The sequence below is a fragment of the Brienomyrus brachyistius genome, chromosome 1 (assembly GCF_023856365.1).
Source record: "Brienomyrus brachyistius isolate T26 chromosome 1, BBRACH_0.4, whole genome shotgun sequence".
In the NCBI taxonomy this organism is placed as follows: domain Eukaryota; kingdom Metazoa; phylum Chordata; class Actinopteri; order Osteoglossiformes; family Mormyridae; genus Brienomyrus; species Brienomyrus brachyistius.
The window spans coordinates 4,456,052-4,477,980 of record NC_064533.1 but is presented as its reverse complement, the minus strand read 5'-3'; the positions used below and the strand labels follow the sequence as shown (position 1 = coordinate 4,477,980).

The window sequence follows — 21,929 nt, the reverse complement described above, 5'->3', positions numbered from 1 at the left end:
AGAAGGAACGTGTTTGGCAACATGAATGTGCTTCTTTCAGTGCTAACATAGACAGGCTCTGACCAGTCAAAATGTAAGCAAAAAAAAACACTTTAGACCCCCCCAAACACCCCCCCCTACAGTAACATAATCCACTGCCCTGATAGCGCGTGTCTCATCTCACACTTGCGTAAGAAATCACATTTACCTTGCATCATTGTTGAGATGATCAGTATTTCTCAACGAAATTTTGAAAACTTTCCAAGTAACATAAGTTCTTCTCTGGTAATTCAGTCCAGTTTGGAAAGGAGGCCATTGTAGCATCTCTCTTTTAGTAATTGTGCTCCATCAAAGCCTGGCAGATAACTGCAGGTTTAGAAAGAGGGATGTCAATGGTGGAGAACAAGAACCTGGATTAGGGTCCAGAGCAGCAGGTAACAGGAACCTGGATTAAGTTCCAGAGCAGCAAGTAACAAGAACCTGGATTAAGGTGCAGAGCAGCAGGTAACAAGAACCTGGATTAAGTTCCAGAGCAGCAGGTAACAAGAACCTGGATTAAGGTGCAGAGCAGCAGGTAACAAGAACCTGGATTAAGGTGCAGAGCAGCAGGTAACAAGAACCTGGATTAAGGTGCAGAGCAGCAGGTAACAAGAACCTGGATTAAGGTGCAGAGCAGCAGGTAACAAGAAACAAATTCTGTTGTTCATCATAACACCACAATTTTATGGAAAAAAAAATGTCATTCACCATGCAATATATATTTTAGTTCATGTATAATTTCTGACTGCCTGCATTGTATTGCCGAGGGTATACATGGTGACTGTCCAATCTAAATAACTCATTTCTGAAGTATGTGGACGTGGTCTGCATCTCATCTTCAGAATGTTAATTCCAAATTACGCTCCACGTCTGTCTTCACAGAGCACGGCAATATACAGGAATTCAGTGGGTCGTTTGGCCAAATGAAGGCAGTTTTTAATTACAAAAACAAATTCACTGTGTGTTCAGTGTGTTTCACAAATGCGCATTTGCTTAAGGCTTGCAGGACGGCCAAACCAATAACACACAAGCTATGGGAACACAGCGCGTTACCTTTCTGGGAAGGAGGCTGGGCTGGTGTTGCAGTAAGAGAAGTACGGCTTATATAAGTTTAGCTGTACCTTCCTGCATAGTGTGGACACTGGAACTCAATTCAGGACTGGGCATCTAGTCAGATCTGATGGAGGACAACCGTAGGATGATGAGTTAGTAGTTTTATAAGATGCCACGTTTTAAAAATAGAGCTTAAACATTAACTTATGTGTGCATGACGTAAGAGCTAGCAGAAATTTGAAAGTGATCACAAAGGATCACAAAAGTTCTGTGTTTGCGAATTTTTTTCTGTTTATAAGCGCGCAGCGGAGCGCAAATATGTGACGTCAGGTGTGATGTTGCTGGAGAATGACTGCTGTCTCTCTTCGGGAGAAAAACGTCTTTTTAAAAAGAAGACACAAAGGAAAAGGTGGCTCTGAGCCACAGAATTACCATCTGAAATGTTGTCAAGATGCCCCCGTCCCACCATTGCCTCTCTTGCGTGAGTAACTGTGAGTAACTTGAGTGCAGCGCTGAACTGCGAGAAGCGGAAATCACTAAAAGTAGATGTCATTTTATTCCGATTAGCGCAGACATGGTATCTATTAAAGTGGGCCTGTTTCAAAGCTCTCGGCACTTGTTTTCCGATGGTTTATATTACTCCCATGGAAAATTTAAATCAACATTTCGAAATGGTCCCTGTTCGCCACGGAGTGTGTCGCGCATCTCCGGGACGCGCCGGAAATTTATAGCGCAAGAGTTGAGGTCGTGGAGCTGAATGTCAGGAGTCTTTTTGCCATTAAACATTTCTTCGGATGAATGAGCTACGTGACTCTCGTACGCCGTAGTGGGAGGCCCAGCAGGACGTGCAGCAGTGTAGTGGAACGGGCAAGATTCACCATGACAACAATATTAGCTGTTTATTTGAAGCTGGGGGGTGGAGGGGGTGGTAACGATAATAGTTTTGTCCAGGAAATGGAGATGCATTTCATTGAAAAGAAATCTTTTTTCAAGCAAAGCCTTTTATGTTTGTGGGCCTGGTGCCTGTGGCATGGGCACCTGCCAGGAGTAATGGGGGGGGGGGGGGCAGCGTCCAAGACAGCAGCGTCTGTGCCTTTCCTGTTAAAATCCCCCATCCTTTTATCTAATTTCAGCTTAATTTTTAAACGCGGTCCACCAGCCACAGTAATTGCGATTACATGTATTCGATGAAAGACTCCTTATTGTAATTATGAATATGTTACTACCTTTATTTATGGAAATGTGTCCATTTTCCATGTGTGTGTTCATGTTCAAAGGCCAGCTTCTAATGAGGCCAGTTCCTACTTATCCAGGGTTCTGTAACTTGCAGGGTCAATTTCACATAAGATAAAATGTCAAGTACAGTAAGATGAGTGGGAGCGTAGCTGTAAGAGGACATTGGCTGTACTGTATTCCATCTTGTAATATGACGTATTCTGGTTTTAAATGACTGTTTCTGAGCAGCTGATTTCCCTCCATCACATGACTTCTCCGGATATATTACCCTAGTGAGTCTGGTCCTGCAAAGGCCAAAGCTTCACATCACTACAAGTTAATACAAATAACAATGGTATTACTAGAAGTCTGATTACATAGCGTATTGCAGGCAAACTGATTGTTTGTGAAGTTTGTTTAATGTATCAGGCATCTGCAGAGAACGTATGTTGACAAATTTTTTGTTTCTCAAAAGAAGAGTTTTTTGCTCTTTTTGAGTGTAGCTATTTTTTATCCAAGGCAACATACAGTAGAAGAAAGGGTTTAAGTGTGGCTTGTGGGATCTGAACTCACAACCTTTATCTTTTTAGTATAGTGGAGTAAAGTGGTAAAATGTCAGGGGCTTCAAGCCACCGTGTGTGTAATTCCTTTGAACAATTAGGTGGGCCATTCTTCCTGTTTGTATTTCCTGTTCGCAGGTGAGTTTTTTTAAGTCTACATTTGAAAACCAGCACAAGCTGAGAGCGGGACCCTATACAGACCCCACAGAATGGATGTTTTTTTCAAATCCTGGCTGCTGAGCTGATTTTGGTGTCCAGTTAAAACAGGCCTGTGCCGTTCCGCTGACTGACCGAGTACAGACCGCTTTAGTCCTGCGGAGTATGACTGGATGGCTTGTAGCTTGTCATGTGATTGTGTGACTCTGAGTGTATAAACCTTAAGTGTGGTTTGTGTAAATTTGCATACATACATACTTGGTATACAAGTATGTACATATGTGTGTGTGTGTGTGTGCGTGTGTGTGTATAGATATATAAACATTTCAGAATGGAAACTCAATTGGATATAGTAGTGCTAGCAGCAGATGCTGTACGCCTGGATGTTTGTGAAGATGTCCTGTGATTGGCTGAGTCCACTTATTTCATTTGCTTAAAGAGTGAGAAACAGCTTTTCTCCAGTCTTGGTCACCATACTCCAGTGATCTCATCCTGTGGATCAGCCTGAAGTTTATGTCCCTTTTTATATTGGTACACATTGGAGGAATTTCCTGTGTGAGGAAGGTGCCAGACTCCTGCTTCGGCTCATTCTCTTCGCTGACGTCTCTGCCACATTCACTCTGTCCTGGTCTGGCTTCAGGCAAACACTTTCCATCATATTCATTTATTTTTCTTAAATCTTCAGATGACAAACTGTTCCCACTTTTTCCGCCGCCTGGTTTCGTCCATCATTGCCGTCTGACCCCGTCGTGTTAAACGCTCATCGGTAACGAAAACAGGACCCACCTGTGTGAAAACACTTTTTGCAGTGTGTGGTCTGCTGCTGTGTTTTCCAGCAGTGTGAATATGTGTGCACCCTGCTGTCCCAATCTCCATTATTCCCTGGTTACTGGGTTAAGCCCCGGACCCCCGCCACCCTGTGTAGGACAGGTGAGACAGAAGGTGAAAGAATGAACATTCCAGTTTAAGTGGATATCCAGACACTGAATTGGGGGGAGGGGGGACAACCAATAGGATATTACATCTTAGTTCCAAAGCCTTAAAATGTTCTTCATTTTATCCCTCGGTCAACTCTTCCGCACGTCCTGATTTTGCCGAGTTAGACATGTTCCTGGGTCAACAAGGGAGGGGCTTGCATTTCCCATGTTTAACCAATCGCATTCGTCATTGTATGACATCGCTACATTAATTAGCTGCCCCCTGCTATGTCACGATGTCACATATGGGTTGGATGCAGAGGATGCGTTTCATTGTTGCGCACTGTGTGCTATGGTGTGTCAACAATGACAATTAATCACTAAATTGAAGCCTTTTCTGCAAGGTGCACCGATTCAAAACATGGGAATATGCTCACCTGCAAAGGCTGTACCAAGTAATGTAAGGCTGTGTCTTTATTCCATGGTGATGATGATAATGATGATATCAAGTGACGACCTTGCTATCACAGGCACAGAGGCTCAGCCTGCTGAGTCACTCACAGGCCCCCGGCTTGTTGGCTGGAAGCCTTGAGTCTGAAACTGAGAAAAAACAGACCATCGTGGTGATGTCATAAAATACAAACTGTGATTGGCTGAAGAAGTGAAATGCTAGCCCATCTCTTGCTGACTCGGGGGTAAGTCGAAATCGGCAAAATCAGGTCTCCAGGTAGGACCTGCCACTCAGACAGGCAGAGCCATTTTCCTAAAGATACATAAAAATATCACTTGATATCACTTTCTAAAGACTAGGACCAAGGAACATGCCACATCCTGCTTTGTGAACTTACTCGGTAGATTTCAGTACTGCCTGACTGGACCAAGTTTTTTTCCCTTATTGCAGCCAATTATTTTAAAATGGTTATGGGCACGCTGCCACTTATTGGCTGCCGGGTCTTTCCAGTTAGAACCTTCTCCATTATCTGAAAGTTTACTGGTAGGATTGGGCTGAAAGAGCTTCGATGGCAACGGTACCAGTGCAGATGTGCACGGCCTGCAGAGCATCTCCTCAGCCTCGCTCTCCGGAACGGAACGTTCCACAGATGTCCTGTGTTCTCCTTTCCCGGGTGCCCCCCCGGCTCCCTCCTCCTAGGGGAAAAACCAACTTGGAACGGAGGGTGTTTATTTTTTGCAGTGGGAGGATTGCACTTCGTATTTATCTTCGTGTTTGAGGGGGGTTTTATCATTCCGGAGGGGCTGCCCTCTATGATGTATGGTTTCAGAATTCCTGTTTTGCTTTTTTTGAGTTTACATACATCAAACTGTTTCTAGAAAAGCCTTCACTTGCCCTGCGTATGTCGCCGGTGAGCTGCTGGTATCCATGCTGCTCTTGGGGTTTTCCATACCGATTTTTATGTCCTATTCTAGCATGCTACGTTTCTTGCTGTTTCGATTCTGGTAGTAGTATGTGCATTTTACTATAAAAGCTGTTGTCAATTATCTTATAACTAACAATTAGCGTGTTTCAATCTTTTTACGCATTCAATACATAGCGAGGTGTCTGTTGATATTTTTCTTCCAAGCTTTTCTGTACTAAGGTGTCGGCATCGTCCACTTACCTCTTGGTTATCCTCTCATTCAACAGTCAGAAAACTAGTTAAAAACAAAATCCAACTCTATAGTAAAATATACAAATGTTGTCCGAACGTACAATTGTAAATCCCAAGTAACTTATCATCTCTGCTCTATGTGGGATGGGTCATGCACTGAGATGAAATATCGTTCCTCATTGATGAAAAAAGTAACAAACGGAATTTAACTATATAAGACATAGATATGAAACATTAAGAAATATGATAGTAAATATTCCGATGTGACAGTATATAAACGCCTGATTAGGTGGGAATGATCGTGCAAATGGGCAATATAATTTTGTTGTAACTGTTATTCGAAAACAGTCATAATCCAAAAGTAGGTATCCGATTTGCAAATACAGCACTTTGTTAAGTATGATTTTGGGTGAGGGGTTCAAACTTCTCCCACCGTTAGAAAATGATCTAACTGGGATTTCTAAATGAGCCGAACTGAACTGGCTTCCCATCCACGGTGTACCACTGCTATGAGCCCAGTGCACTCTGGGAAAGGCTCCAGCCGCCCTTGTGACCCTATCCAGGAGAAGTGACTGAATTACATGATTTGGCCCGAGAAAACATTGTATTTTTTAAGGAAATGGGCAACTAAAATATGGCAACTAAAATATGGCAAAAAAAATGTATTGGAATTATATAAATATTTACGTTCTATTTTAAAATACATGTTCAAACATACCCATGCAGGAAGGATGGTTTTGAATTCATGGCTGTATAATTTTAAACATTATTTCTAGAACGATTCAATAAATGTAATTTTCTCAGCTGATAAAATTATAATTAGTGTTTTGCTCTTACATTTTGTCTAATTTTACTGCACAGAAGCCATTTGGCTTCACAAAGTCGGACACAATGTATTGTTTAATCATTTTATTGGATAGTCGTTTGATTTGCAAGATATTTACAAGTTTACAAAAAAAAACAGATCACATAGTATTACAAAGTATTCATAACTTATGACATATACCAACACACGATAAGATTCCATTTCGTGTAGAGTATATACAGTTTTGGAAATCTGTCTTTCACTGTAATACGTATTTGAGGAATTTAAGTGGTTTGACGCAAGAATTTAAATATGAGTCACGACAAATTCATTCTCGCGAAATTAATGATTGTCAACAGCCTTAAGCTGGTAACCTTTTTAATCTTCTACATCTTCGATGAGAACAAAAAAAACAGCTTCTCCACTATGTGGGCCTACGTTTAATGGCTGCTTTATGCAGATCTGTGCGCGGGAAAGACGCTTCGGCAGCTGAGCACATTGAGACGAGGTGAGGTATAAACTATCGTGATGAAAGACGTATCCTTACACCTCACACACAAAGCCGATTACAGATAAACTTCCTCGTGTATTATGACGTATCTGATTTATCCAGATACGTCATATCTGGATTTACATGTAACTGTGATTCGTCGGACTGTAAAATATACGCATGAAAAAAGCCTGCCTGCTTAAAAACGTACTATCGTTTTTGCAAGATTGTAAATAGGCCTATGAACCAGTAAAGCACAGGGCCACGTACACAAAGCCAGCCAAGCAGTAAGTAAATACGACTAATAACAATAACAGTTATGTATTGCAATTTGTTCCATAATCGCTAGGACTACTGGGAATGTTTAAACGCTGTATAAGGATTAAGCATAGTAGTTTGGCAAATCGTATACATTCTGACACTCTTACAGTAAAAAGTGCATTACTATGTTTGTTGAGAGTTTAGTCCAATAATTTACTGCAACACGTTAGAAAAATTCGACTAGAGGGATGTCGGATGTTAGATTTACGGCCAATTGTATTGTGATATAATTATTTTGTTCTTATTCTTAATTAGACATTTTAAATGATTTCATTAAAACAAGCTGTCAGTCACTGATTCGTGTCAGTTTGACCTAAATCAAATGTTATTGGCGTTAATTAATGTTGTCAGTCAATACTATGCAAACAACTTTCGTGGGTGGAGCAGTAGCCTTCTTATTTAATTCTAATTTCAAAGTCAATGTTTTTGTGTATTGGTCTGACGTATGTTTCTATATGGCACTTTGTATTTTGATGAAAGACTGATATATATTAAGTATATATTAAAATCGCACCCATGGACATTATAAAAACACAAAACACGACACAATATTTTCAATACATTCGTAAATGTGTTTCCGACACCATGTCAATTCGATTATTATGCATTTGAAAATAAATAAACACGGATGGTGAGTCACCTATGAGGCCAGCGGGACTGACCTACTCGATCCGGGTATAACGTCCAAGTCTTTGCAGGTGGCTGAACTGCACGTTGGGCTTCTGTTGGGGATCCTGGTTAGGATCGTAGTTCTCCTGATGCTGCTATCCGAATCCTCTTTCTTGTTACTGTGTTGTGGTTTACTGAAGCACGGAAAACAGTGCGCGAAATCCTGCAAGAGGTGGCCGCTGAAGATCATGTAAATCCAGGGGTTGCAGCAGCTGTTCAGACTGGCGAGCAGCGCCGATAACGTAACCGCGGTGTTCTCGGAGTCTGCAAGCATTCACAAGGAGAAAACACAGTCTAAGTGGGATATTCTAATGCATCACTACGCTATTGCAAATTATTCTAACGTAGGCTATACATATGAACATTTATATGGCTTATTTATGTCTCTGGAACATCATTTAATTCTTTTGCTGAAACGCATTTGCGCAATGATGCAAAGCGAGGCTCGCAATTCATGATAACGGTTGAAATTTAATCTTGCATCTTCAAGATGCACCACGTCTGAAACCGATATCATCCAACTTGTTGAACTTGCAAGTGGCTCTTGTTTTAAGTTACAACATTTAAGGACTAACGTAAATGCTACGTTATGTATTTTAATACAGTTTGATGGAGTTTAAAAAAATGTAATAGTGCATACGAAGTACTTAATTACGGTTAGACTTTATCCTTTCAACAGAGAAGTGTTATAGGGCCACTTTTTGCACTTTTACTTTACGGTCAAAAGTACAAAAGTACCCCCCCCCCCCAAATTCACGTAGTTGCAATATTTGAGCTGTTCACTCATTAATAAGCCATTATAATAAACTAAATATGAAGACTTTAAGCGCATCTCGTTGCTTCCCGTCAGAAACGAGGCTGTTTGGTAGCTCTGATACGTACCGTCCCATAAAAAATTCACATCCCAAACCGACCACATCTGGACGATGAAAAAAGGAGCCCAGCAAACTACGTAAGCAAGAACGATGACAAAAGTCATCTTCACTGTCCTCAGCTTGGCCCTGGATATAGTGGTGACGCTGCTGACGGAAGACCTGCCGATAACGCCTTTGGGGCATGTTTCCAGTCTTTTCTTTTTAGTTTTGTATTTGATGTTCTTCCAAATGCTGTGGCAGATGAACCCATAACAGATCACCAGGATGGATACCGGTATGAGAAAGATGCCTATTGTAATCCATGTAATATACGCCTTGACACCCCAGGGTTCAATGAAGTGACCCCAGCAATCATACACTTCAGAGCCGTTTTTGATCTCGCTTAAAGAGAATATGAAGTATTGCGGAGTGCTGAGGACAAGACTGCATATCCATGTGCTGATGATCATAATGTTGGACCTTCGCGTGGGCTGCTGGAGGGTCTTAAGAGGGTGACATATCGCGATGTAGCGGTCCAGGGTCATCATCACCATCATGTAAGTGGAGGCGAACATGCCGAGAACCTGCAGGTGCTTGACGATCCTGCATAAGAAGTCTGGTCCGTAAAAGCGAAAGGTGATCTCCCAGCAGAGTTGGGGTAAGACCTGGAAAAAGGCAACCACCAAATCGGCCAGACTTAGGTGTTTGATGAAGAGGTGCATCCGTGACATCTTCTTCTTTGTGTTGTACATTGCTAACAAGACGCTTACATTCCCTATAACTGTAACGACGAAAGTGACTGACAGCACCGTGATCTCTATTTTGGCCACTTCTTCGTTTCTCCCAAACGGGTCACTCTCGTTTCTCTGGGTGCTGTCGTTGCCTGGGTTTCCCATGACTAGACTTGGCGTTGCTCCGAGATTCAGGGTCCGGTTTTGATCCATGAAGTTCAGCGTGGAGCCTGAGTGGTCGGGATGGGACATGGCAGAGTCTCCCTGGGGGTGCCGTGTCCGCGGTGGCAGCGGTGGCAGCGGAGAGCCGCTCCTTGCACAAGCTGCGCTTCACGCAAACCCACCGCACGGAGCAGCGGCTGCATTGTGAGCCTGCAGGGCTTCAAAAGACGGAATAGCGCTTAACAAGCACTTGCAAAGCGGTAGCCAAGCCCACTCTGTCCACGCCCGCGAATAATATGTCATATTGCATAACTGACTATAGCGCTCCAGACTCCTGAAACTGAGAAAAGAAGTTCCTATACCCTCATACATAAGATCTAAACCGATCCAGGAGACTATGTGCCACATCCTTATTAGGCTATAAACGTTTACAAAAATATTTGATATTTATATAATTTGTGCCACATCTGCCACAACTGTTTTTCTTTGTTACTCTGTGTTGCAATATTTAATAAGCTACCAAGTAATTTAAGATATTTTATTCGTGCGAGCGAAAGTCGAATTTCTTTAAATTATACCGATTTAGCGTGATTCTTTATTTCACCGTATTGCGTATAGCTTTAGTATATAATGTTTATATTGATCGTATTTATGTATTATTTGAAACTATTTGGTAAACTGCTTTACTCAGAGGTTAACAGGTTGTATTTATATATTTGTTATGAATATATTTTTGCTGTCTGAGAAAACTCGGAGAAAAAGCGATGCCATTTCTGATTGACAGACACCTAAACGTAGGTTTCCTCCGTCTGTCGGACCGGGAGTCTGTTTTAAGGATGAATAACCGGGACGGAAATGGGCGCATAGACGTCGACGCCTGGAGGGGATGCAGTGATGCATAGTAACACGTAGGCAACTATACTCCAAATATTTAGATTATTCTTATGCAACAGCATTTTCACTCCAAACAGGAGCACATCGAGGTTTATATTTCTAGTTGGGGCTTATTTATCACGGTGAATTGAAGCACATTGCTTAGGACACTGGACACTTCTAAAATCTAGGTTAAATATTGTGCTCAAGGGTGCCATTCTTGGGGCTACATTTGTCTGCACACGCCGCGCTTTCTCCCGTTTAAAAGAAGATACTGCTACGCCACTTTATACACCGCAGTTTTCCGGTGATATGCACAGTTTTCACATTAACAGCAGGAGACCAAATTAAGGTGAGCATGTCCATAGCTGCCATTATGCGGTGTGTGCGAAAGCGCGCCGTTGGAGTTTCAGTTAAGAGCCTAACTCAGGCAAGCAGAAGGCATCATTTTCCGACCTCTGTTGTAATTATATTTAATGTTACGTATTCAAGGGCCCCCGTCATGTGCTGGGCCCTCAGAATCTGTCGGGTTATCCCTGCTCTTTCGACGCCCGCGATGGAAATGCAGGAAGAAAGCCGTCCGACATGAAAAAAATTAAGTTAAAATCGTTTTACACGTGTATATTAACCAACCCACATGCATAGGCTACGTTTTGTAAACGGAAATTTCATTATAAATGCAGTTGATGCTGGAACACATGGTTCCAGACGGCAGAATGATTCTGCTTTTAGCGTTAATTGAATGTACAGTGACTCTTTCCTACTAAATTAATCCGGCGTTATTTATAATGCCTTCCTCCAATGCATCAACTCCGTAATTAGGAAACACAATGGGAAAAGAGTGTTTTTTTAATTATGTTTTGAAACTGGTGCTGACTCTGCTATGCAGATGCTGTGAATTTCCCAGATCTTCCATGGGCTCTGTGTCATTGGTTACTCTCTGACAAAACGTCAGCAAAGACTTACAAATTCCACTAGTTTTTTAAAGTACAGGAATCATAAAGATATTTTCCCGTCCAGAACTTCATTTCTGCAATAAAGAAGGTGTCATGAATAGCGAAGTTTCTTCCCGGTGTCATCGGACATGAGGTTTCCAATGGGAATCTGTTTTTTGCTGGGATGCTAAATCACGGGGCACTTTGGTCTAACTTACTACAAAGATACCGACGCTAGAAAAATGCAACGAACGTATAGATTTATGGGTAACACATTACTTGGCGGAGCACAAATACTTAGTAACAACTCAGTTACTACTGAAATACAAATTATGAACAAATCATAAACAAATATATATAGTTGCTACTTGAGATAAAACAGGCGTAACGATGTGAGATCAGTATTTAACTTCCGTTATTCAATACTTGTTCCTTCAGTAGTTTCTTAATAGTTGAGAAAGGTTTACAGAATTAAAAGTAGTAACAAATATAGTAATTGCTTGGGATGAAAGATGTATCATGATTCATTTATGATGAACAAATATGAGATCGGTATTTATCTTGTGTTATTAATGACTTGTTCTTTCAGTAGTTCGCAAAGGTTCATATAATTAACAGAAATAATAACAAAAAAGTAACTTCTTTAGATAAAACATGCGTCACGATTCATTAATGATGAACTAACATGAGATCAGTATGTAACTAAGACTTAGTTTGTGGTTAATCAATACATAAATAATAGTATAATAGGCCTACTACATTATATGTGCCCGGTCAAGTAAAATGTTATCGATTTATTTTTCTTAAGTTAACATACCTTTATTGTATTTTTATGTTATTCTCAGCTTTATTTTACAGCCACGAGTGACAAAATCAATCTTTTGCCCTTGAGTCCGTCGTTAGTTTCTCCGAGTCAGTATTCATGAGTCATTGCCTTTTCCTGTATTTCCAAGACGCAGTTTGCCAGGGTTTACCAAACAGTTTCCCTCTAGACTATTTAATGAGCTTTAATGTTCAATTTGTATGCAACAACCTCCAAGCGAAATGTGTTAAAATTGATTCTGTTCATAATGTAATGTCAGGGCTTAGCCTGCTAAAGATCTGGTGTAAATGATCGTATAGGGCTCCTAGTAGAGTCGCATAATGAAATAAAAAAATTTAATTTGCAGCTTTTAGATTAAAGCTTAGAACCAACCCGTGATTAAATGTCTGTTTTATCTATACGGTTAGCTTTGCTGTCATTCCTTCCTCCAAATTCTGGTTATCATTGTTGCTGTGTTTGCATCTTTCTTTAGCTTTTGTTACTTAGCCAAACCTCGATGCTACGTAGCGTGGGAGTTTTCCCACAGATCACGTCCCAGGCATGTAAAGGTCTGCATGCACTAGTGTAGCAGCAAGTTAGCGGTGGGCGGAGCTTTTCGCGGTTACGCCCAGCAGAGGGTGTAACGCGCGTGCCAGTGATCGGGAAATAAGCTGCTGTATCGTAGTATTATGGATTATGTAAATATTATCTTTAGTCAGTTTTACGTATGATTACACCAGATGAATAGCCTGATTCCCGTTTTCTATGCACGTTTCGTTATTTATTTGTTTAATTTAGGGGTTTAGGGGGAGAGGTATTGTGCATGGGAAGTATTTGTTTCACAATACTTCTGGACAGGAAAAATCCCCCCGAACCCCCCACCCTCATGTTCTGTCTTATCATGGTTTGTTTAACCTACAATCAGCAACGACTGTGCTGATTCAGCGGTGGGTCTTTGCTAACCGCAGATCTTTTGATAACCGTATAGGGCTATGAATCTGCCCCCACACAGACCTTGCATCTGGTGAAAAATGCGCCAACCTGAACCGAAAATTGTCCTCTTCTACTCCAGCCTGTATTGTCCCAGCACTTTAGTGTATCTAGGGGCATAGAAATTTAATACTAAGATGTCAGTTTGTGAACCTAAGAAAGATGAGAGGAAGCTTAAATAAAATCCAAGTGTAATAAGGCATTTTAGCCCGTACAGAGTAAATCTTACCTTCATTCAGGCCAAAGATTGCTGTGAACGTAATTACAGATTCCCTGAAAGACACAGTGGTTTCTATGGTTTCCATTTATGGGGGGGTTTGTTTATGAGCTGAGGTAAACACGACCAGTGTTTGATGATGTGGTTTTGCCCTGCGCAGGCTGCATAAATCATCGATAAAAGATCATTACTCAAGAACACCGACAAGTGGCGAGCTAGCTATTTTTTTGAAAGTCCTGTTCATCATTGAAAAACAGAGTCATTTCTGTGTGAATGAGAAGACATGCAGAGAAACCGTCTGCAGACCTGTCAGTGGAAAATGTATGTGGGGATAACTTTGTTCCTTGATGTGTTTTTGGGGAAAACATTTGGGAGTCGAAGCCTTTGTTTATAACACATTGATTCAGGCAAAAGTCACTGTGACATTTGCAAAATAAGCATCAAGTATTTCTTATTGCTGTCTGATTTTCAATTTCATGTGAGTTTTGACTTAGAAATCATGTAACCTTGATTATGTATCTAAGTATATACCCAACCAAATGGCAAAGCAATTATATACAGATTGACCCAGCTAAACTGGATTACACAATGACCAATCCTTTGCCCTATATCTTAATTATATAAACATAGAAGCAGACTATCTTATTTTATCTTTTGATGTGATAATTGTCTCGGTCATGATTTGTCCTGGTTGTGCCATTGTCATTTAGTAGCTAGTCATTTTAATCAGCTACAAACAGACTTCTGCTGCTGTAGGAAATCTGGATGGAACCATCAGAAGAAGACATTGTAAATGTGTCTGGCCTGTTTATTTTTATTTTTTTACGAAAACTGAAGCGCATTCGTGACACTGAGGGTCTAGAGCCAACACTGAAAGACCATAGGGTCAAGGCTCAGAATGAACCTTTCCATCGGTACCTTAAGTAAGACACATTCAGCTACTCATGCAAAAGTATCATCTAAAGCCGATATTCCCAACAGGGCGATGTTTTCCTACCCTTGACGATGTACAAAAAGGTCACGGTGCGGTTTTGGAGGGGAGGGTACCAGCGGATCTGTCAGTGGTTTTATATATATAGGAACACTAAAGGCAGATCATCACTGTGGGGTTTCAGGGTAAAGCGTTGATGTGAGAAAGCCTTCCAGAAGGACTTGTGTGGCGTGTGAAGCTGTGCTTAAGTCGGGACGCATGAGGGAATCGCTATCGCTGTGGGTTTTCCCTCGTCTCAGATCACTTTAAACATTCTCCTTCCACCCCCAAGCCCGTCAGCCGTCTGACCCCGCTGCTGTAAACTGAGATGGACGTAGGCGGCCTGCAGGACTGACACTCGGGTTGCAGGAACCCTGCTTGTTTACATTCTTTCCGTGGCGACTGATAGGCGAGTGAACATCTGGAGACTGATGCAAGGGCTTGGTGAATGTTCTGATTGGATCAGAGGATCTTTCTGCTGCAGACGTAGCAACTGGACCATAACAGATGTCAGTCATCATGACTCATTCCAAGCGTGAGAGTTTCGTGCATCAGTCCCGACTTTTAATTGCAAGTGCAGTTGACCGACGATTCCCTGTCTTTGGTCTGAATCATTCTCTGCCAATTCAGTCCTAGGATTTAACACGGGCTGTAAATACACCGGCACATTGTAATCAGTGCTGTTTCATATGTCTTGCCTGATTTATAACTGAGAGAGAGCTGCAGTGTCACCTGAGAGCTTAGCACGTGTGCATTTATTAGAGATGCTGTTGATCTCTCCGCACGGTCCTGACGTCTCACTGCAGAGTGCAGCATGAAATCAGTCACGCAAAAGACCGCTTCGGTGTACCTTTAGGGTCAGAGCTTGAACTTCAGCTTGAATGTTTTAAATAGAGCTGTACAGTGGCAAACGCAGACGTGCCTCCATATTTCATGTCGCTGTGGTAACGCCGAGATTGCATGAGAAATTCCCAAAAGTGAAAAATTTCTCTGAATTTCTAAGTAGAATCAAGGAAAGGCCATAATTAAAAAATCTCTTTTTTAACCTATTATACTGCAATAGTTTAGAAGCAAACTAAGAGGTAGCAGTGTGACACTTCATGCCCATACAGATTTAAAGGGGGGTTTGTCTATTTGGATCTGGAACCTTAAACTTTAACCTTTGTTTTATCTACCGTTTTGCCCAAAATCTATAGGAACGTATGAATCTTGTCAAGAACTGTGAAGTAAAGCGTGGAGGTAGATGGATAGTGATCAGGAGTTAGTACTGAGTGAGTCTCTTGTGCTTTTGGTGTCCTCATCCACACCTCGCATCCTGACAAAGAACAGCCTGTTTCCACCAGGTTTCCGCGTGGCTCTCAAGGACACATCCGAGGGGCCATTTCTCAGCGCGGCATCCTCCATGTCACTCTGCCGTTTGGGGAAGGCATGGCCACAGTCAATCTCAGACATGGGTGGCAGGGGGCAGTAGAGTGGAATGTCTAGGGGCTCCACATTTCAACAGAGCCTGTCTAGTGTCAGCATTATTATCGTACCAACGTGTCTCAGCTGTGTCACTTATTTAGCGTGTAGGGTTGCCAAAATAATTACTGCATGTTTCTTTCGGATTATTTCTGGTTGAAAACTGAAATGCATTTTACAGTTTAACCTATGGGGTGAATTGCCAATGACAGAACATATTTTAAGATAATTAACACTTGCTTGTTAATGCAAACTGCCTCCTTCTCTGAACAGTGAATTATCAGGTTGTGACTGAATGCATATAGCGCGATGACAAGGTTACTTTGTGCATTGGAACAGCTGAGATGTCTCATGTTAAAAGCAAAGTGGTTTTGAATGTGGTGTGATTGTCAGTACCAGATGTGACACTCCCGGCAATGATGCAACCTTCACACACTAGAATGTCTAAAATGCAAAGAAATTGTCATGAGTAAAAAAATAAAATCAAGTCCAGGCCATTTCCATGCCTAAAATACCTGGAGAGAGGTCAGAGGATACTGGCCAGGCTCATTAAGCAAATTAACAGCTCAATACTAAATGACGTCTTCGAACCTGAAGCAGTTCTGGAGGCAACAGTGGTTTCTGAAGAGTTAGATGCATCTAAAGTAGTGCTTGCTGAATGTTTCAGCTCTCGGTCACTGGCGGGAGGGCGGATTATGATAAACAGTGTCTCTGTGCCAGCTTTGGTGCTTCTACATTGTGTTTTTGTGCTTCAGACCACATTAAGCCTTTTTACGTTAATCGTATTGATTCATGAGGTGCATCATCAGCTGGGTCTGGATTCATTTGTGATTCCGCCCGCATCCAGTCTTTGAGGACCATTGATCTGCACAATAACACTTTTACCATGTTTTCACCCACTCATCCATCCATTTTCTGTAACCACTTGTCCAATCCTGGAGCCTAAGGGTACAAGGCAGGATACCAAAGCATTGCAGAGCACAGGCAATACACACACACACACAATACACACACACATTCACACACCATACACACACACACACACATCATACACACACACTCACACACCATACACTCATACACCATGCACACACACATACACTCACACACCATACACACACAAACACACACACACACCATTCACTCATACACCATACACACACACATACACTCACACACCGTACACACACAAACACACACACACCATTCACTCATACACCATACACGCACACGCCATTCACTCACACACCATTCACTCACAAACCATACATGAACACACCATACATGCACACACCATTCACTCACACACCATTTACTCACACACCATTCACTCACACACCATTTACTCACACACCATACACGCACACACCATTCACTCACACACCATACACAAACACACCATACACAAACACACCATTCACTCACACACCATACACGCACACACCATTCACTCACACACCATACACGCACACACCATTCACTCACACACCATACACAAACACACCATACACAAACACACCATTCACTCACACACCATTCACTCACACACCATACACTATACATGAACACACCATTCACTCACACACCATACACGCACACGCCATTCACTCACACACCATACACTCACACACCATACACCATACACGAACACACCATTCACTCACACACCATACACTCACACACCATACACCATACACGAACACACCATTCACTCACACACCATTCACTCACACACCATACACGCACACACCATTCACTCACACACCATTCACTCACACACCATACACGCACACACCATTCACTCACACACATACACGAACACACCATTCACTCACACACCATACACGCACACACCATTCACGCACACACCATACACGAACACACCATTCACTCACACACCATTCACTCACACACCATTCACTCACACACCATACACGAACACACCATTCACTCACACACCATTCACTCACACACCATACACGCACACACCATTCACTCACACACCACATACACACACACCATACACAAACACACCATTCACTCACACACCACATACACACACACCATACACAAACACACCATTCACTCACACACCATTCACTCACACACCATACACGCACACGCCATTCACTCACACACCATACACAAACACACCATTCACTCACACACCATACACTCACACACCATACACAAACACACCATTCACTCACACACCATACACTCACACACCATACACAAACACACCATTCACTCACACACCGTTCACTCACACACCATACACGCACACACCATACACGAACACACCATTCACTCACACACCATACACGCACACACCATTCACTCACACACATACACGAACACACCATTCACTCACACACCGTTCACTCACACACCATACACGCACACACCATACACGAACACACCATTCACTCACACACCATACACGCACACACCATTCACTCACACACATACACGAACACACCATTCACTCACACACCATACACGAACACACCATTCACTCACACACCATACACGCACACACCATTCACTCACACACATATACGAACACACCATTCACTCACACACCATTCACTCACACACCATTCACTCACACACCATACACGCACACACCATTCACTCACACACCATTCACTCACACACCATTCACTCACACACCATACACGCACACACCATACACGAACACACCATTCACTCACACACCATTCACTCACACACCATTCACTCACACACCATACACGAACACACCATTCACTCACACACCATACACGCACACACCATTCACTCACACACCATACACGAACACACCATTCACTCACACACCATTCACTCACACACCATACACGCACACACCATTCACTCACACACATACACGAACACAACATTCACTCACACACCATTCACTCACACACCATTCACTCACACACCATACACGCACACACCATTCACGCACACACCATACACGAACACACCATTGACTCACACACCATACACGCACACGCCATTCACTCACACGCCGTTCACTCACACCGTTCACTCACACCGTTCACTCACACACCATACACTCACACACCATTCACTCACACACCATACACGAACACACCATTCACTCACACAGCATTCACTCACACACCATACACACACACACCATTCACTCACACACCATACACGAACACACCATTCACTTACACACCATACACGCACACGCCATTCACTCACACACCATTCACTCACACACTCACACACCATACACACACACCACACACTCACACACAATACAGTCACACACCATACACGTGCACGCCATTCACTCACACGCCAATCACTCACACACCATTCACTCACACCATTCACTCACACCATACACTCACACACCATTCACTCACACACCATACACGCACACACCAGTCACTCACACACCATTCACTCACACCATACACACAGAGATCATTCACTCACACACCATACACGCACACACCATTCACTCACACACCATTCACTCACACACCATACACGCACACACCAGTCACTCACACACCATTCACTCACACCATACACACAGAGATCATTCACTCACACACCATACACGCACACACCATACACGCACACACCATTTACTTACACACCATTCACTGACACAGTCACAATTATGGCCAATCTGGTAACTCCAGTTAACCTCAGTATGTTTTTGGGGGGCTGGAATACTCAATGGACACCCTATGATGACATGAGGAAAACATGCAAAGGTAGACTGTGACAATCCAGCATATGCGGTTATTAAATCTTTACAGTTAAATACCACTCACATAGCTGCATTACATATGACTGCTTGTTTCTGAACAAAAGTGTGTTTGAGCATCGTTAGGGCAAAGCTGTGATGTTTTCTGTCAGCAAAATTGCCAAGTATTATATGGGCTGACAGTACAAAAATTAATAATACAAGCTTAAAAGCATACATGAGGAGCTTGGCCCATTGTCTGCCTGACAGCAGCCCTGGATGACAAAGCAATAAGCTCCCCCAGAATGGGTGCCGCTGTCCTGTTGTCTCTGCTATACATTCTTTGTCTGCATCAGCTCAAGGACATGTGCCCCCTCTCAAGAGGAGGGTCAGTAATGGCAATGAATCCTGAATACAAATTCCCACCCGCATCTCGTGTTTAATGCTTCCTGCTCTGACTGTCTGTCGCTGCATTTGAGCTATGAGCTCTAAAGACCTTTTCTTCATTTGAGCTGAAGAAATATGTGGGAATTTAAGTGTGTTTCCTCCTAAATATTCCATATATTCTATTTATATTATAGTGGGAGTGTGGGAGGTTTGTTTATGCGAAGTACATTTTTAAGCAAGGCTTTACTGCCTGAGAACTGCTTGACTGTACGTGCACTTGTACAACAGCGTGTAAACGCATGGTGATATATGAAGCACATAACTTAATCATCCTTATTTCCACCTTGCATAACTGCTCGTGTTCAGAGTCACCGATAGCACTTTTCCACTGTCGCCGAGAACTGAGCCATATCCGAGCCGAACCGTGAAGCGACGGTTTTCCACTGTAAATTATCAGAGCTGTATTGGAGTAATACTCGCGTTGACAGTGTCAGGGTCGAAAGCATGATCCAACCAAGCTGGCTGTGTCTGCCATCTGATTGGTCAAAATGCACAGAGATGCCGGTGATCTGCGTCAATATGCATGGAACTTGGAACTTGAACATTTTCCAACCTCCTACTGAAAAAGCTGAACAGAATGGATTTTTAGTGCAAATTTACATAAGCGAATGCTTATTCCACTAGTGTTTGATGCTAACATAACACAGCGATTCTCCCAGATGTGCTGGCAGAAATTAGTGCCGAGTAAATCACGTTGTGCACGACATGGACAGTAAATCAGTGTCTCTTCTGTTTTACGTCACTGTTGTTCTCCAAACCTGGCAACGCCGTTACGGGGCCCACCCTTCTGCAGTGGAAAACCAAAGTGAGCTGGACTTGCACTGTAATTGCACTGTAACCAGTTTCTCTTCATGGTGCCACTCAGGCACTGCACTGCTTGGTGTAGAATAGCAGCAGTGGTGACCCTGGGGGGTACCACAGGCAGAAAGCATGGAGCACCCTGGCTGGGGCACCAGCCCACATATCTAACCCACTTCTTGTTTGTTTCTTTCTTTATTTATTCTGCATATTTACGTACCCCCCCCCCCCCCCCCCCGCCCTGGCACGTAGCAGTACAGTGGCTGGTGTGTCCATCTTTTACCTGTTGTTTTTAGTTAAGCTTCCTGGTCTCAAAAATGACTTTTGCTTTGAAAATATAAATGCCGTGGTTAGCCATGCAAGGTTGTTCTGTATGAGTAAACTGCTTCTTCAAAGAAGGAAATGAAAGGGAATTCAGATGAAGCAAGAAATTTGCATAAATCTTTCTTATTCAGCTTTTGATGGTATAAATGGTGCTTTTATAGCATCTTCAGAGAAGCTCAGTCCAGTGTTACAAGAATTTGAAAACACAAATGGACAGTAGGCAAGGTGGGATGTAGTTTTCTTGAGTTTTTGCCTCTGAAAATTCTTTGGACTCCTTGGGGTTACCCTTTGAGGGAGGCTGCTATACCTGAATTTAATGAACAACAGAGCATAAGCTCTGCCTGGCTGCCTTATTTCCATTGTCTTTTTTAAGAAAAAAGAGCGAAAAATGCCATAGAAAGGATTTTAAGAATGACTGTTGAACATGACATAACCTGTACATGTAAATCTGTTGCATGAAAGCAGAGAGCATCCATATTTTTTCTAGCTAAAACACTTTGCAAGCTATTATAAAAAACAAAAACAGAGGTTAGCAATTTGTAGAAATACTTGCCTGGACTATTAATGATGTGTTTCTTATCACTGCCGTCGGTCTGTTTGTGTTTGTGATCTTTCATGTGATCAGCTAGGTCTAGTCAAAGTCCCAGTTGAAGGATGTCAGTCACAGTCGTTACTCTGAGATACAATGAGGGTGACAGGTCATGCATTTTTGATATTTATATCGGTAAAGCTAGATCTATTTAAGAAAAAAGTAATATGAACTCAAAATTCTTTTGAGTGACGGATGGTCATGACATCAAACACCCACCGTGGTAATT

At 42.4% G+C, this 21,929-nt stretch overlaps 2 protein-coding genes across 2 annotated transcripts in view; one reads left to right on the top strand and one right to left on the bottom strand.

The window, feature by feature from the left end:
- Nucleotides 1-6,420: 6,420 nt before the first annotated feature.
- On the bottom strand, nucleotides 6,421-9,788 carry avpr1aa (arginine vasopressin receptor 1Aa). The gene is made up of 2 exons (XM_049029674.1): nucleotides 8,694-9,788; nucleotides 6,421-8,075 (listed from the first exon to the last, which is right to left on the bottom strand). Exons 1-2 carry the CDS (start codon nucleotides 9,646-9,648, stop codon nucleotides 7,783-7,785), a joined length of 1,248 nt encoding a protein of 415 aa, XP_048885631.1. The 5' UTR covers nucleotides 9,649-9,788; the 3' UTR covers nucleotides 6,421-7,782.
- A 957-nt stretch (nucleotides 9,789-10,745) lies between these two features.
- The window catches only part of LOC125715945 (proteoglycan 4-like), a 32,201-nt gene continuing 21,017 nt past the window's right edge, over nucleotides 10,746-21,929 (top strand). Inside the window, exon 1 of the mRNA XM_048988110.1 lies at nucleotides 10,746-10,783. The gene's annotated coding sequence lies outside the window, so the exon portion shown is untranslated. The remainder of the gene's footprint in view (nucleotides 10,784-21,929) is intronic.

Bases quoted from the DNA above. Each gene is read 5' to 3' on its own strand.
- avpr1aa (XM_049029674.1), bottom strand. From the start codon at position 9,648: ATGTCCCATCCCGACCACTCAGGCTCCACGCTGAACTTCATGGATCAA. The intron at 8,076-8,693 runs GTACGTATCAGA...GAATGCTTGCAG, and splicing joins TGTGAATTTTTTATGGGACG to ACTCCGAGAACACCGCGGTT.